Source organism: Peromyscus leucopus, chromosome 4 (genome assembly GCF_004664715.2).
Source record: "Peromyscus leucopus breed LL Stock chromosome 4, UCI_PerLeu_2.1, whole genome shotgun sequence".
Lineage (NCBI taxonomy): Eukaryota > Metazoa > Chordata > Mammalia > Rodentia > Cricetidae > Peromyscus > Peromyscus leucopus.
In genome coordinates, this window is record NC_051066.1 from 131,686,256 (window position 1) to 131,703,816 (window position 17,561).

The 17,561-nt window shown below is 42.3% G+C and overlaps 1 protein-coding gene across 9 annotated transcripts in view; it reads right to left on the reverse strand.

The window, feature by feature from the left end:
* Ncoa6 (nuclear receptor coactivator 6) overlaps positions 1–17,561 on the reverse strand; it is an 89,334-nt gene that overhangs the window by 5,228 nt on the left and 66,545 nt on the right. For 7 of the 9 annotated variants that reach the window (XM_028888978.2, XM_028888976.2, XM_028888982.2 and 4 more), the window contains 4 exons: positions 14,440–17,430; positions 11,405–11,473; positions 7,217–7,253; positions 2,083–2,231 (listed from right to left, as the gene is read on the reverse strand). In XM_028888978.2, the coding sequence (XP_028744811.1) occupies positions 2,083–2,231; positions 7,217–7,253; positions 11,405–11,473; positions 14,440–17,430 (3,246 nt within the window). The remainder of the gene's footprint in view (positions 1–2,082; positions 2,232–7,216; positions 7,254–11,404; positions 11,474–14,439; positions 17,431–17,561) is intronic. The other 2 variants (XM_028888979.2, XM_037205343.1) reach the window with 2 other exon arrangements.

The window sequence follows — 17,561 nt, forward strand, 5'->3', positions numbered from 1 at the left end:
ATCTCTGTGAGTTTGTGGTTCCCTTGGTCTATATATAGCAAGTTTCAGGCCAGCTAGAGATACATAGTGAGGTCCTGTCTCAAACAACAAACAAACAAAACCCAAATATAAAATAAAATTTTCCTTTTTCTTTTATCAGATTTTGAAGTCCCTATCACATCCTCTGGAGGGGGTGGGGAACAACTATTCTGGACTATAGAGAAAAGTCATTTTCCATTTCTTTAAATATGTCAATTTGTACTCCCTCCAAATGTTACTATTTCTAGCACCCAACACAATGAGAATCTAGAGGCAAGTGCTGTATCACTGATCCACACTCCCAGACTTTCGTTATCAATTGTATGTGTATGGATGTTTTGATTACATGTATGTCTGTGTACCACATCCATGCAGTAACCATGTAAGCCAGAAGAGGGTATTAGATCTCCTGGGACTGGAGTTAGAGAGTTGCCATGTGGGTGCTGGGAATCAAACCTGGGTCCTCTGGAAGAACAGTCAGTGGTCTTAACCACTGAGCCATTTCTCCAGCTCCCCATTCAAAACTTTTAAGATGTATTGATTCTGCAGTAAGCTATTTCTACGATTCAGGTACCCAACATTATACATGCCTCCACAGCAAGTGGTGTTACATTTAAGGCCTCTGTCTTATCTATAGATAACTGGTAGGCCTGTGGCTTACTCTTCTAGGGACTCTTTGTGAGGCATTATGACATTCCTTGCCAGCCACAGCTGAGTCCTCCTATCAGTGTCTGATGTCAGTGCACCAGAATCTGCCCTTCTATTGGGATGGGTTTTGTTGGTTTATTTTTTGAGAAAGAGTGTCCTGTAGCCCAGGCTGGGCTCAAGCTTGCTCTGTAGCTGAGGATAAAATTAAACTACTGGTCATCTTTCCTCTGCCTCCTAAGGGCTGGGATTACAGACATGTGCCATTCGGCCTACCTTTCAAGACTGAACTATAAGGCCAGCATCTATGAAAACTAAGGAGTTTCCACAGAGGTAGCAGAACATGACTAAGAGTTCTGGATCACAGAAGTCAAGAACAATTAATTAAAAAAAAAATAAAGAGTAGGGTTGGGGGATTTAGCTCAGTTGGTAGAATCCTTGCCTTGCATCCATTAGGCTACAGGTTCAGTCCCCAACACAGGAGAAGAAAAAAAGAAAAGAACAGTAACTTGGATGGGTGGATTGTCAAATTCATGGACAACAACCTGGGCTACAGAGTGAGATTCTGACTTAAAACAATCTCCCCTTCCCAAATTACAGATAGTTTTCACAGAGAAAACTGGTGATGTAAAGCTGAGGTCATAGCAGAAGTTATTATGAGGCACGGATGGAGGTACTCGGCTTCAAGCTGAAGAGGAGTCACTGCTCTGTCATAGTAGTCTACTTAGATTAATATCTTGGTAGTGTAAATGGAGTGTCCTACTTTTTCTAAGAAGATGTGAGAGCCCCTACCAAGATAGAGCAGAGAATGTTGGGGTAGAGGTTTAAAAAGTATGGAGAAGTCAAGTGTAATAATGAATGCTCTAATCGCAGCACTCAGGAGGCTGAGGCATAGGTTTGAGAGTTAAGGACAACATGGCTAAATAAGAAGACCCTGTCACAAAGGGGGATAAAGGAGTAGACAGTATGTAGAAAAAAGTACTTGACTTCAAAAAGAGAAGCTGGGTCATATTCAGGATTTAACTGAAGTGAGTGATCATGAGCTTTCTAGTGTGTGTATGTATGTTTTTTGACACAGGACCTCATGTAACTACCTCAAACTCCCTATGTAGCTAAGGATCCTTAAACTCTCACCTCCACCTCACTAGTGCCACAATTACAGGTGTGTGCTGGCACACTTAGGTGCAAACATGAGCTTAAAATGAGACCAACCTAAGTCCCCCGTTCTTCCGGAACGGTCATTGCTCTTGTGTACACAGACAGGAACCACGATGCTAATGGACTGACAAGGAAGAGAGGACAAAGCCAGAGAAAGCAGACTGACCTGAGAGGAGGGGGGAGGCTCAAGCCCCTGCTGCTGTCATGAGGACCCTAGCTTTCACTCCCCCCCCCCCCCAAAGCATAAGCCCCACTGCTAACCTTTTGTAGAGCTGGAGGCTGAAGCAGGCCGAGAGGATCGTTTTCGATGTCCATTTTCCACGCTCTCAGAAGCCACAGTTGGCTCCTCAGTTCGAGAGTTTCTTCGGCTCGGGGTTTTGGACTTCTCAACTATCTCTTTTGGCTCACTGCTGACAGAGGGAAGTACCAAGTTTCCAAGAAGGTTAAGGGCATCAAGACACACAAAAGAGACACACCTTAAGTACAGTTTCATTCATAAAGTTGAAGGTAATTAGCAGCTAGTCAGGGCCAGGGATACACAGCTCAGTCTATCTAGCATGTACAAGTCCTGGGTTTGATCCCCAGCACTGAAAACAAAAAAAAAAAAACAAATCCGTCATTATAGATAGAAATGGGACAATGCTGTTGAGAACGTAAAAGTGAGTCTAGCTTGTTACATTAGAAAAATAAAATAGGCCAAGTGGCAGCGGTGCATGCCTTTCATCCCAGCACTCAGGAGGCAGAGGCAGGCAGATCTCTGTGAGTTCAAGGCCAACCTGGTCTACAGAGAGAGTTCCAGAACAGCCAGGGATACACAGAGAAACCTGTCTCAAAAAACCAAAAAAAGAAAAGAAAAGAAAAGAAAAGAAAGCACAGTGCTGGTGGGATTATGGAAAAGCAGGTGAGAGACATAAAGAACTGAAACAGCTCCCCTAAAAACCCTCACTTATTTTCCTAAGGCAATAAATAATATATCCCTTTAAATATTATTCTATAAAACTTCAGCTATAAAATGTTTTTAATGGATGTTTGAAAATTTATACTACCCCAAAACAGTATCTAAAAATCTAGATATGGTGGTTACCCCTCAATTCCAATATCTGAGGGGCAGAGGCAGGCTGATCTCCATTAGTTAGAGGCCAGCTTGGTCTACATAGTGAGTTCTGGTACAGCCAGAGCTATATAGAGAGACCCTGTCTCAAAAAGAAATTATTATTTGGGGGGGGGGTTACTAGGCAAATTTGAGCATATATTGATATTAGATAATGGAATAGTACATTATCATCTAAATAAGGGGAATACATTCATCATCCACTGCATGCATCCATGAATACATGCATCCAACCCTGGCATTTAGCAGGCAAATATTAAAAACTGGTAATACTGTTATTAAAGACACAGGGACAAACCATTTTCATATACTTCTGATAGAGTATAAATTGTGTAATCCAAAGACTCTCAATAAGGAGTCTTTGTGAACAGTAAGATACATTCCCAGCTTTGGACACATTTTTTTGATTGTTGTATTTGGGAAGTGTCCCACTGGCATCTTTGGGTAAGCATTCTATGATACAAAGGCAGGCTCTTATAATAATTATCTGATCCAGAAGTCAGTAATGTTGAGGTGGAAAAACTTGGTGTTATCCTCTACCTCATTTCTATTAACTCCATTTCTAGATGCCTAAAGAAATCAATCTTGCCAGGCGGTGGTGGCGCACGCCTTTAATCCCAGCACTCGGGAGGCAGAGCCAGGTGGATCTCTGTGAGTTCGAGGCCAGCCTGGGCTACCAAGTGAGTTCCAGGAAAGGCGCAAAGCTACACAGAGAAACCCTGTCTCGAAAAACCAAAAAAAAAAAAAAAAAAGAAAGAAAGAAAGAAATCAATCTTGAAACATACGTGTGTGTGTGTGTGTGTGTGTGTGTGTGTGTGTGTGTGAGAGAGAGAGAGAGAGAGAGAGAGGAGAGAGAGAGAGAGAGAGAGAGAGAGAGAGAGAGAGAGAGAGAGAGAACAGCCAGCCAGACTCTTTTTTTTTTTTTTTTTTTTTGGTTTTTCAAGACAGGGTTTCTCTGTGTAGCTTTGTGCCTTTCCTGGAACTCACTTGGTAGCCCAGGCTGGCCTTGAACTCACAGAGATCTGACTGGCTCTGCCTCCCGAGTGCTGGGATTAAAGGCGTGCGCCACCACCGCCCGGCTGCCAGCCAGACTCTTATTGTAGCTCAGACAGGCTTGGAACTTGGAATATGTAGCTGAGTCTGACTTTGGACTCAAGGCAACCCTCTTTTGTTTCCTAAGTGCTATGATTATAGCTATGAATTTCTACAACTCACTGTAAAGAAATCCTTTTATATAGCTTTGATTACAACCAACAAAGTTAAAAATTAATCTAAGTAATGGGAATATATTCATAATCCACTGCAAATATACTGAATGTCCCAACTCTAACCCTGGAACTTTGGTAGGAAAAGATTTAAGATTGGTAATAACTGTTTAAATAACAGACACAGGGACAAGTTTACAAAAGACATAGAAATGCCTAATGATAATAGTTAATTATGGCAGATCTACATGCAGTCTTAAAGAAATTCTGTGAAAGACTACTCTATGACAAACTGTCCATGCTACATGAGCAAACAGGTCTGACAGACACATCTGCAATAGGACCTCTCTATATATTCAGTGAAAAAGACTACAAGATGAGTTATTCTCTGCAATTCTCTGATGTTTCCTTTCTTTTCTTCCTTCCTTCCTTTCTTTTTTTTTTTTTTGTTTTTTTGTTTTTTGTTTTTTGTTTTTCGAGACAGGGTTTCTCTGTGTAGCTCTGCGCCTTTCCTGGAACTCACTCTGTAGCCCAGGCTGGCCTCAAACTCACAGAGATCCCTCTGCCTCTGCTTTCTTTCTTAAAGACAAGGTTTCATGTAGTCTAGCTTCAAACTTAATACATAGTTGAGGATGACCTTGAATTTTTTTTTTTTTTTTTTTGGTTTTTTGAGACAGGTGTCTGCCCTGGATCTCGCTCTGTAGATCAGGCTGGCCTCGAACTCAGAGAGATCCACCTGGCTCTGCCTCCCAAGTGCTGGGACTAAAGGTGTGTGCCACTGCTGCCCAGCTGACCTTGAACTCTTGATTCTTTGGCCTGTACCTCTCAAGTGCTAGGATTACAGGCATGTGCTACTATACCTAGATTTAATCCTGATATGTATCTGGAAATTTCTTTAATAAACTTTTTACTATATCCATGGTTCAGAAATGATTATTAAGATCATTTTAAAAATCTGATTAAATTTGATTGCAAGGCATAGAACTGAAAAATAATGCAACAGAACAAGTTAAAGCCTGCTTCTTCTGGGAAGACTTCCATGCCCTCTCTCCTCAGGGACTTGCCTTTTCTTCTCTTTGGTTCACAGTCTATATATATGATCTTCCAAAGAGTCAACTGAGCGTTCTATTATCTGAGGTGTTTAAAGATTTATTTATTTATTTATTTTAAAAGATTTATTTATTTATTATATATACAGTGTTCTGCCTGCATGAATGCCTGCAGGCCAGAAGAGGGCATCAGATCTCATTGTAGATGGTTTTGAGCCACCATGTAGTTGCTGGGAATTGAACTCAGGACCTCTGGAAGAACATTCAGTGTTCTTAACCTCTGAGCCATCTCTCCAACCCCCTAAAGATTTATTTATTTATGTGTATGGGCATTCTGCCTGTGTGTATGCCTATGCACATGTGCGTGCAATGAACTTGGAGGACAGAACAGGATGTTGGATCTTCTAGAACTGGAGTTACAGACAGTTGTAAGTCACCACGTGCTGGAAATTGAATCCAGGTCCTCTGGAAGGGCAGTCAGTGCCCTTAGCTGCTGAGCATTCTCTCCAGCTCTGGATGTTCTATCTTGTGCCTTTCATGAGACCATGAGCTCCTCTAAGGTATAAATCATGGTGTGACCATCACTACTCTCCTGTTGACTCCTGCCAGATAACTCTTTGCTGGTAACACTATGGTTGGGAACTGAGCCATAACTGTTCTTTCATTACCTCTGCTTTATAGAAAATAGCTATCCTGTATCACACCAAAATCCAAGCAAAGTCAGAGAGGCCAAACTGGAGCTAGGGTGGAATTACAAGTAAAGAGGTTGACATATCCTTCTAGGGGTTCTAAAGATAATTTTCTGTTTGAGCCCAGAAAATAGGCCAATTTTCTGAGGACAATGGTGGAACCCCTTTCTCTTGGCAAAACAAAACAAAACAGCCATAGCAACACGACCCTTGTGTTTGTGTGGTCAATGTATAGGCAGCTCTGCAAACAGATACCTATGAGGTATATCTGAACTCTATAGACCCTTTTTATAGACAGTTGGCATATATTTGGGAAATTCAAATATTAGTTCAATTCAAATAAAAACAGATGGGCAGAGTGGTAAATAGGAATAACAATGAATTTGGCATCAGATTATATGGGTCAGGGAGGAACTGTACATTTATCAGCTACAATATTGAACTCTTTATCCTCTAGAGTCTAGACTTTTATCTATACATCTCTAACTTGTCTACTGTAATACATAGGTCAAATGTAAGGGCCAAAAGATGGGTTTGAATCTCAATTTCACCATTTGCTGTATCTGTGACCTTAAGCAATTTAGTTAAAGCTCTCTGACCTTTAGTTTTCTCAACTATATAATTTATTATCATAATGGATATTGTGAAAAATCAAGAGAGGTAATACATCTAGAGTGCTTGTAGTCCAGAGTATGGCAAGGAGTAATATTCAAATAATGTTAGTTAATATGAAGAGCTGATATAAGGGTTTAATGAGAAAATGGTATTTTACAAGCTAAATTTCTACACAAATATGAGACATTCTTTAAAATATTATTGTATTCCTTCACTTAAAAAGGGAATGATTTTTAGCCTTTCTAGCGCTAATGAGGTTAAGCCACAGATGTACTTCATCTGTTTTGCTAGGATATCTAGGGTAGCACAGTTAACAGACAAAGCATGGGCTTGGGGTTACACTCTACCTACCTGGCTTTCTCTTTCACCTTTGAGGATCAAACAGCTATACTTAGAAGATATATTCAAAGACCATCAGTAAGGAAGGTGGTGCTTATACACAGAACACTTATTTCTTCACTTATGTTGAGTGCTGAATATGTTATCAGTTTTCAACAAGCATAATAGATAGAAACTTAATCATCAAGCTTTATTAAGTGAAATGTTACCCTGGAGGAGTGAGGGCTCATAGAAGCTCTCTATGTGAGCAGTCTCTATGTCTAGCAGACTGGTGCTAGAGTACAGAAGGACAAGGTGAGGAGATGTTTAAAGACAGGATGCTGATAACTTTCAAAGAAGCTCATGCCACAGATATGCTAAGTCTGAAGATAGGGTCATTCTTCTTACCTTTGTCCAGAGACTATGGCAGCATTTGCCTCAAGTTCTGTAAAAAATAAAAAGGGGAAAATGAGATATGGAAGCTAGAAGTCTACAGAATGCTGTATTTAGACAAACAAGTCTCCATGTCCTGCAGGAGTCTCACCCACTCTATGTGGTATGGAGACAAAATCGGCACTGACCCAATTTGGTTTGTTTGGGAATGTAAGATACTACTTGGTTTATTTTTATTTCTAGTTCACACTATGAATAATAATCCTGTTGGGACCAACAAAATGAAATTCACATTGCCTAGTTCATATTTCACCCAGCTAAAACTAGTAAAAGAAGCCTCTTCCTTTCATGTTGAAGAGACTGTTTTTATTCTTAAAATATCACCACCTCCTGCATTTTCTTTTCAAAGGCAATTATCTTTAAATATAATAGTGTCTATTAAAGATTCATTCCCCCCCCACAACATTCTCAATTTTAGAGGGCAGAGAGCTGTGCTTTGAGATACTACCCAAAGACTATATTATATCTGTTTCTGAGACACTTCATAGACGTCATCAGCCACCGAGCAACGTCCTACAAACAAGTAAAACAGTCTGTCTAGCAGGGCTGGGCCAGTGAGCCATTCCCTGGGCTTACCAGACACTTCTTTTCAGCACCAGCAAAAAACAAAACAAATTTTCTATTACTTGTCTCTAGGTAGCTCCATCTCTTACAAAGGCCGTTCCCTAATATACCAGACATACAACCGTGTCTCTTGTCACTGGCCTACCCCTGTACCCGTTTTCCCACGTGGAGAACCCAGTGCCTCATGCTTAATATCTAAGCTGCCCGAAGGCAGAGTACCTAGCTTAAATTTTTTTTTTTTTTTTTTTTTCAAAGACAGGGTTTCTCTGTGTAGCTTTGTGCCTTTCCTGGAACTCACTCTGTACCCCAGGCTGGCCTTGAACTCATAGAGATTCGCCTGCCTCTGCCTCCCGAGTGCTGGGATTAAAGGTGTACACCATCACTGGCTGGCTCTTAATTTTTTTTTTTTTAAATCTCAACTCTTCATCTTTCTTCCTTCTTCCTTCCTTCCTTCCCTCCCTCCTTTCCTCCTTTCCTTCCTTTTCAGTGTTATGGGAGCTTGTGACAAGATTCTCATTTCGTAGCCCATGCTGCTCTGGAACTCACTATGCAGCCTTGACTGGCCTAAAACTCAAGGCAATCCTCCTGCCTTAGCCTAAGTGCTAGGATTACAAGGAATGAACTACCATCCCTACCATATGTCATTTTTTTTTTATTATCCATGTGTTTATGTGCAAATTATTTGCCTTTTTAGGACTCAATGCCTCATATGTGAAGTACAGGTGACTGTATTATCTGCTTTAATGTTAAGATTAAATTTTAATAATACACATGAGTTTTAATATAGTACTTGGTACTTAATAATAAATCAATATTAGCTGTTATTATTTGTTGCTATGATGGTCACTTTGTACTTTTCCTGTGAGGAGGCTGGACTTCACTGCCTTCAATGCAAAATTCTGGCAGAGGGAATCTTTGCTTCCTGTCTTCTGCTTAGCTCCCAGAATCTCTCCTATTAGACCTGAAATACTGCCACGAGAAACAGACACTAACTCCTTCTTGGGTCTCTATTTCCTTGCTGGGTCAGCTGGAGCACAGAAATCCACCTAATATATGTTCAATAATAAAACTGGGTCAAACAAAAAGCCGTGTTAACCTTGAAGAGCTGCCACCCCCACCGGTCCCCAGCACCCTCCTCCATAGCACAAGCTGCCTGGAGCTCCATATGTAGCCTGCTTGGGCCTCATACTAGTAATCCTCCTGTCCCAGCTTCCCGAGTGCTGGGATTCTCTGTGTGTGCTACAGCAGGCTAGTCTGCTCTCTTAGTTTTAAATTAATTAATTCTGTTTGTGTTTGGGACAACATCTCTCTATGTAGCCGTGGCTGTTCTGGAACTTATTATTTGAGGAGGCTGACCTCAAACTCACAGAGATCTGCTTGCCTCGTGCTAGGATAAAGGCATGTGTGACTGCCCAGCTTGTGTGTTCTTTTGAAAGATGACACAGAAGTTGATTTTGAGAACTTTTCCACTAATTTATAGAAGTGGAAGGTTCTGGGGGTGTTATAGTTCTATGTTTTTGAGGCAGAGTTCCATGAAGCCCAGGTGGCATCAACCTTATTTTGTAGCTAAGGATGATTTTTGAATTCCTAATCTTCCTATCTCTGCCTCTTGAGTGCTGGGATTAGAAGTATATGCTACCACACATGGCTTCTGAGGTGATTTTAAAGAGATTAATATAAATTAAATTTTAAAAAGGAATAGGGTTCCCTAGCCAACCACTCTGATAAGAAAGAAAAACAGTAATATCCCATTTTCTGGGGTAAAGAGTCAGGGCAACATCATGGATTAGGGAGGTGCTCATGAGGCTCCACCTCTACCTGAGGAGCTATTGACAGATTATGGCTGCTGGTGGGCTGTGGGGGTCAGTTTAATTCAATGGTGTAGTCACTGGTAAGCTATTCATGTTTCAGTAAATAACGACACAACCGTGCTTATAGCAAGAAGCCCAAATTAAACTCAGTGGGTCATTAAAACAAAGGTTCATGAGAGTAGGAAGAGGGCCTGTGGGAAGAGGGGAGTTGGGTAAGAGAAGGGAGGGTGTAAGTATGATCAAAATACATTATAAGCATATATAACGAACTGTTAAAGAAGAATATTTAAAAACATTTGCGGCAGGAAGTGGAATTTCTTTCCCATTTCTAATTGGCCTTTTTGCTAGAAAAAAAAAAAAAGAATATTACTACAGAACCCCTTTTCTTAACAATTTCTCTGTTCCAAAACGCACAGTACAATGTTAGTTATCATGTAGGTGGTTAGGAGCAAGGGAAATAAAATGTGGTGGCTGACATGTGTTTTGCACATTTATTCTTTTCACAGTATGCAGGAAAGCCATTCATATAGGGCATAGAAACGTGAGGCAAGTTTTAAAATACAAATTATACCTTATTTTTATTGGCTTACACTCACAAAGTAATTTTTCTTAAAAATTTGGTCATGTGTATACTTTCATTTTTGATTTTTTTTCCCCCCGAGACAGGGTTTCTCTGTGTAGCGTTAGAGCCTGTCCTGTAACTCACTCTGTAGACCAGGCTGGCCCTGAACTCACAGAGATCTGTCTGCCTCTGCCTCCCGAGTGCTGGGATTAAAGGCGTGCGCCACCACTGCCTGGCATGTGTATATTTTCAATAAAAAGTTTTACTTGTTTTATTTTTTATTTAAGTGTGTGTGTGTGCATGCGACATGTGTGATATGCATGAGGGTATCCAAAGAGGAGGCCAAGGAGACCTCAGATCCCTTGGAGCTGGAGTTATAGGCACTTATGAACCACCAGATGTGGGTACTGGGACCTGAACTCTGGTCTTCTGAAAGAACATTAAGTGCTCTTACCTACTGAGCCATCAGCCCAAGTTTATACTGCCAATGATATTCTAAATTTCTTTGGGAACCAGCCATACTTTCTTTTTTGTACCCTTCAACAACTTGTGTGACTAAGAACCAAGTAAACTAAACACATCCCATGATACTTATCTGCTCTGGTGGTCTAAGGCAGAAGTGTTCTTATTGCCATCAAGATACTTGTGTGTTCAGAGCTGATCCAGCATGTCACAGCAGCTATCTGTTAGATTACAACTGACTCCTCCTTCCAGAAACACCACTCCTAGTACTATTTACTAGGGCTACTTACAATATCTTGGCCACAGGGAGCAATTTAAAGCCATCCAGAGATGGCTGGAATGAGTCACTGTGAGCAGAGGGGCTCTACATCTGCCATGATAATCCAGCTATATTTTGGTGCATTCATGCTTGCCACCCCAGCAAGCAACCATATGCCAACTAGTTGGCTGCCAGCCATGGATAGCAGGGCCATGGAACAGAGGAAACAACTCAGGGTTGGATGGCAGACAATGAGTACAGATATGCCCTTCTTGAGCTCTCTGGCTAACACAACAAATGTGAAAAAGAACAGGTTGGTTGGGAAAAGTGCTACACAAGTTCCCCCACTCAACTCAAATTGGCTTGGAAACAAGTAGGTAGACAGTCCCAGGTACTTACTGGCATGAGAACACGAGACAGTGAGGACAGCACTGACTCCTTCCCATGTAATCCACTCCAAGAAGATATTCTAGATGGCGCCTTACCTGGTCTGGCAACAGGCCCCTGCAGTGCTGTGGCTGCAATCTCCTTTGGGACTAAAGTCTGTGAAGGGGCTGAGGCAAGAAACAAACAAACAGGTCTTTTACTTTTTTTTCTAACTAAACCAGAAAGCATTAACCAAGCAACTAAGTCACTGCTGAGCCACCACGTTCTTAGACAGCAGTGCTTGAAACTGACCTTCACTATGCCCTTAACAAAGCAGCCGATCTAACCCTCAGCAGCAAGGACTCCCACTCCACGGTTTGTTCCTTCTTTGTGCAGATATAAAGAAGCAGTGAGGGAAGGGCACGAGAACAATAGTAATCACAATTTTAGGGCCAATTTCAGGTCATGACTCCTTTTCTTTTTGTTTGGTTTTCAGACAGGGTCTTACTCAGTTTCCTCAGAGTGGTCTTAAACTCTTGATCCTTCTGCCTCAGCCTCCACAGTACTGGGATTATAACATGTGCCACCACACTAGGCCTGACTGCTGTTTTCTTAGTAAGCAACCTAGCTACTTTTAGAATACACCAATCCCTCAACATTTAAAAACTTCTGACTTATCCCTCTAGAGACTAAACATACTTCTTGATTACTAAAACACACCATTCTGTACTTTTCTATAGCATCTAGCAAGAGTGATGGGCATAAAACAGACAATAAATTTATACCTAAATGAATAAATCAATATGGTATTATTTACTTTTCTAACAAATAGTTTTAAGAACTTTCTAGAGGCAAGACACTGTGCCAGGCATCCTCAGAGATTCCGTCTTTTTGCATATCAGAAATTCAGCCTAGTATTGAAGATAAGATAAATACATGTGGTACACTGCACTATGATGTCACATGGAAAGAGATACATAAAGTGTAAAGTGCCATGGGAGTACAAAGCAAAAAAATATGCTAGGCTGAAAATGTAAAGGAACATTAAAGATAGAAATTAGTCTTTGAAAGGCAGAAAGAACTTAAGATCCTTGAGAACAAGAATACACGTACACTCTAGAACAGAACCTTCCTAGATCATTCAGTAAAGATTTAAGGCTCGTCTGCCAGAGCTGTCAAGGGTGTGTCCTCTCATCTTAACACTTCAGCCTCAAATTTGTGGCAAACTACAAGAATAAGTTTTATCCTTTGGTGGAAACTGAATTTTGTAGATTTCTCTCTGTGCTTAGTAATCAAAGAGTTTATTCTGGATGCTTCTCTGATGAAGCATAAAATTATATCTTAATATCTACTTAACTTCAGATTGGTTTCTCACATTTTTCAAGATAAAAGCACAGACGTCCCTTGGAAAAGAGTAGAACCAACTACAGCAGAGTAGGTGGTCTTAACTAGAACGGAACCCTTTCTAATTGCCAGCTTATCTCCCGAAAGCTTACATGTTCATTATTATCTGTGACCCAAATAGAAACATTTTCTAATTACTTCATCATTATTCTCTTCGTATCAAAGGGAAAAGTTCCCTGAAAGGAAACGGAAATGGAAATATTTAGCAGCAGAGAACATGGTCTCATGTAGCTTAGCTTGGCCTCAAACTCAGTATGTAGCTGAGGATGGCCCTGCTCTTGATCTCCCTACATCCTCCTCCCAAGTGCTATGATTATAAGCGTGCATCGTTATGCTCAGCTTTCTTTTAAATTCTTATAGTTACCTACATCAACAAAATTCAAACTTGAAACACAGAGCCCTCTCTAGCAAAGTCCCTCTCTCCTATAAGGACAATGAACTCTTTGCAGGCCTTACCCCTCCCTGCATCTCTAACACTGAGGTAAGCAGGAGAAAGAAGGGAAGGAACCTTTCCAGATCTCTATCTGAGGCAGTAGGCTGGCACTCGATATTCAAGTTCTCACTGAATCCTACATATTCTGGGAGGTAGAATTACAATCTCCACTTTACAAGTCAAGTACAAGGAACTCACTAGACTGTAACTGGCAACCAGTGGAACTAAAATTTGAGCTCTGATCATAACCTAAAGCTTGTATTTCTGTTCCTTCTCCTAATTAGTAGGCACTCAAAGTATTTTAACTGCATAAATACAAGTGGTATTATTAGCTGGCTTAGATATGATAGAGGCCTCTTAAGTATGGGCACCATTAAGACTGACTAGTAGTCTCTTAGAACATGCATGGCGCTTCTGCATCATTTGAGCCTCAAAGGAGTAAGGAGCTGTAGGGACAACTAGGCTTCCAGTATTAACTCCCTCTGCAGTACACAGGAAATGACCTGAACTGGATATCCATTGATGGAAATTACAAAGAGACCATGTCCAAAGGAAATGGGCAATAACACTTAAACCATGGATGATCAATTACCATATTTTAGGTCCTATGCTAAGCATATCACATGCATTACCTCATTGAAATCTTGTAACTCTTATTGTCTCCACACTACAAAGGAGGAAAGTAAAACTTGCCCCAGCCCATCGAGCTGGCAAATGCTGGTACAGTCATCAACTCAAGCCTATCTGACTCTTCCCGACTTGGATCTTTTTTTATTTATCATGAAACCTGGTTTTCTGGTAAGATTTTCTGGAGCAGCCCAATCAGAAAGGTCCCTGAGTTAGTACACTATGAGGACAGGCAAAGAGAACAAGTAAGTCTTCATGATGGGAAAGGGTATAGAGAAGTCTTTGTTCATACCCAAGGGACCACGCCAGGCTGGAGACTTACAGTATAGGCTCAACAAATATTAAGCATTTCTGAGCTTCAACCTTTTCACCCATAAGAAGGAGTAAGACTACATGACATGGTTGGTATAAAGATGATGTGAGACAGTGTGTATGAAAATGCTTCATATATATATATATATATGGAAATGAAACATGTCATCAGTTTAGAAGCCAGGAAAGAACCATGTTAATGAATATAAACAGAACACGGGATTTAAAAGTATATTTTTCAATGTCCTTTCAGTTAGTAAGTCTACGACTATGGCCATTTTTCTTCCTTTAAGTAGAAAAAGGGCTCATGCTTTCTCTCTTGTGGGACAGGCCAGCAAAAACTGACACGAGGAGCTGATGCCAAGCTCAAGTACATACCTATGCTGGGTAGAAGCTCTGGATGAGATCCCACCTTCTCCTCCACTAGGCCACCTGCAAGTGGCTCAGATGCTACGCCACCAGGATTGCCTTTTGTGGTTGGCGCTGTGGAGATGAGCTCAGAGGGTACCAGTGTGGTTACTATTGAGCGTACACTGGTGGAGAGAGCACCGCCAGGTAAGATGGGTCCTGTTGAGGTGGAGCTTGGGCCCATGGGGCTAGAGGTCATTTTTAGTAGCGTGGGTGCAGAGGGTGTTGGGGTTTTACTGTCCAGCTCCGTGGAGCACTGTTCTGTTCCCATTAGCCCAGGAGTTGTGGTCTCTAGCCCTGGGCCTTCAGACTCTCCATCTGCACCATACTGTTCTTCCCCTTTCTCCAGAGAGCCTGTAACTTTCTTACAAGCCTTGGTCAGCAAAATCTGGCCAATTTTGTCCACTTTTCCTTTGCCCTTACTGGATGAGACTGGGCTTCGCCGATTGGCAGAGGAGCCTGGACTATTGGTCAAAAGGGGAGAAACTACTGTGGTTGACTGTGAAGAGAGCAGAGTGCTCTGATCTGCTGAGGTGTTCATCTGAGGACTAGCCTCATCTGGATTTAATTCTTTTACTTGCTGGATAGGATTAGGAGCGACGACTGAAGAGGATGTACAAGGAGGGGAAGGCAGCTGAACAGGAGTGGCTCGGGAGCTAAGGACCAACGGCCGGCCTGTCTGTATGTTTGAAGCAGGGCTACTGGAGGGGACACTGGGGGCCACAGGAGCTGAAGAGAATTTTATGTTCTGAGGTATGTGTAAAGGTCCAACAACTGCGACGGAGGGAGGCATCAGGCCACTGTTGGTTGTCAATGGGGTTGCAGGAATTGTGCTTGGCTGTGATCCTTTCATAACCTGAATTATTGAAGATGAATTAATAAAGACAGGTGTAATGAACTGAGGCCGGGCGTTAGACTGAGCAGCAGACTGTCCCTCAGAAACCATAACTTTGTTACCCACGTTGGGCATTGTGACGACTGTTGACATCAATGCAGAATGCAAGTTTGTTGGCAGGGCTGCTGATGTGTTAGATGAAGTGGTTATGGGATTGGAAGTAACAAATACAGTTATTTGGTTTGGGGGCAAAGGAGTAGAAATGGAGGAAGAGCTGACAGGTCTTGACATTACTGGAGGGATGCTTGGTGCAGCACTAGAGCTGACCTCACTCAATTCTGGATGCGGAAGGGTTGAGCACGGCTCATTACTGTGAGGTAAATTTAAGGAATTAGAGGGTTCTTTAGAAGACGGATCCTGCAGTGTGGGAATGACAGATGCTTTTTTGAGGTCCTCCCCTGAAACTACTGGAGGTGCTACTTCCAGGTCTGTAAGCCCAGGGGGTTTAATGGTCACATTAGGAGCTCCAGAGTTGTCAAGAAGTTGGCTTAATGATGTTGGTGCTTCTCTCATGGCAGGAGACATCAAAGTTTTATTCTCTTCAACACTGGGGAGTTTGTTAGGATCCAAAGGTTGCCCGTCCTTTTTTGATTGATCTTCAGGAACAACCATTTTAGCTTCTTGGGTAGGGACTACTTTCAGCTCAACGTTTACCTGCTCTTTCCTGCCCTGGGAACTCTGGCAATCACTGTCCTGAGGAAGGTTCAAGCTCTCCTTGTTATCCTCAAGTACAGCTCCCACTGCAGGCGCAGGCACGGCAGGATTCTGGGGATTAAGCCCACTACTGTTAGGAAAGCTTCCAGACACAGGGGGAGTGGTAATCGGAGTGGGACTGACCAACACATTTCTAGGCAGCTCCATGTTCTGCAACAGGGTTGTGCTTGGTTGAGAAGCCAGAGTAAGTTTAGGGGCTTTTGAATTTTGCCTTCCAGGACTTGGGGTAGTTTTCCTACTGGACCCAGGACTAGACCTGCGACTGTTGCTTGGGCTTGCCCGTTTTGTTGTCCCAGGATTAGACTGTTTTCCAGAATTCACCGCTACAGAATCTACTTTATGAGACTGTGGGGCAGCAAAGTTAGGAGGATTATTTATGGTAAGATTTGAAGGTGCTTGCCCAATGGCCTTCAGAGTGGTTGGATTCAAGCCCTGTTGATCAAAGCCCCTATTTAAATTTGGCCTGGGAGGTAAAGGAATATTAATCTGTGGAGGGAAGAGTCCTGCTATGGAGGCATTGAGTCTTTCTGGTGACAGACTTATTTCTGAAGGTTCTGTACTGGGAGGGCGGTTGTTGGGTGTCTGAGGATAATAGGGTCTGGGGCTGGCTCTGTTTGGAGTTTTAGGCCTAGATGTCTGGGTTGGAGCAGCAACGTTTGGAAAGTGGTGGCCATGGGAGCTGGGCAAGGAATTTACAGGAGGTTGCTGGGGAGTTGCACCTTGAGTTGCTGAAAGGGGAGATGGTCCAGATTTGGGCCCTGTCATCATTAATTGATTCTGAGAAACTACTAAGTGTGAGGGTATGTTATTTGGGCCTCCTGAAACAGATGGCACTTCACTGCCACTAGCTTCAGGAAGTGAGGACATCTCTCCTAGTGGTGAGCTAGAAGAATTCTGTGGGTTCTCCTGGTATACCATTTTCCTTGAATTACTTCCCAAGGGAGTATTCACAGACATTGGCATTCTTTGTTTATCAGGTGATGGTGGCACAGAAGCAGGTCCTTGCAAACTAACCATGACAGGTACATTGCCACTCTGCTGCATGGGCATTCTCTGGGAGTCTGGGTTTAGAGGACCCCGTGGAGGATGGACATTTTGGGAGACTGGAAGCCTAATGGATTTAGGATCTTGCTGCATCATGAGCATCATCATCATTTGTTGTTGTTGTTGTTGTTGCTGTTGCTGCTGCTGTTGAGACTGTGGCTGACTAGGTGGTGGTGGCTGCTGCTGCTGCTGAGGCAGTTGTGGTTGTGGCTGCTGCTGTGGTGGCTGTGGTGGGGGTGCCACATGCTGCATGAGTTGAGGAGGCATCTGCTGCAGTGGCCTCTGTTCAACTGGTTGAGTAGGATAACCTAAAACAAGCCCCCCAAAAATCAGGGAAGTTAGATTTTTCAGCAAGAAAACTTTGCTACCTTTAGAGTATAGCTAAGCAGTACTCATAGGTAGCAGACTGTGCACAAACAGCTCAGGCATGCTGCTCCCA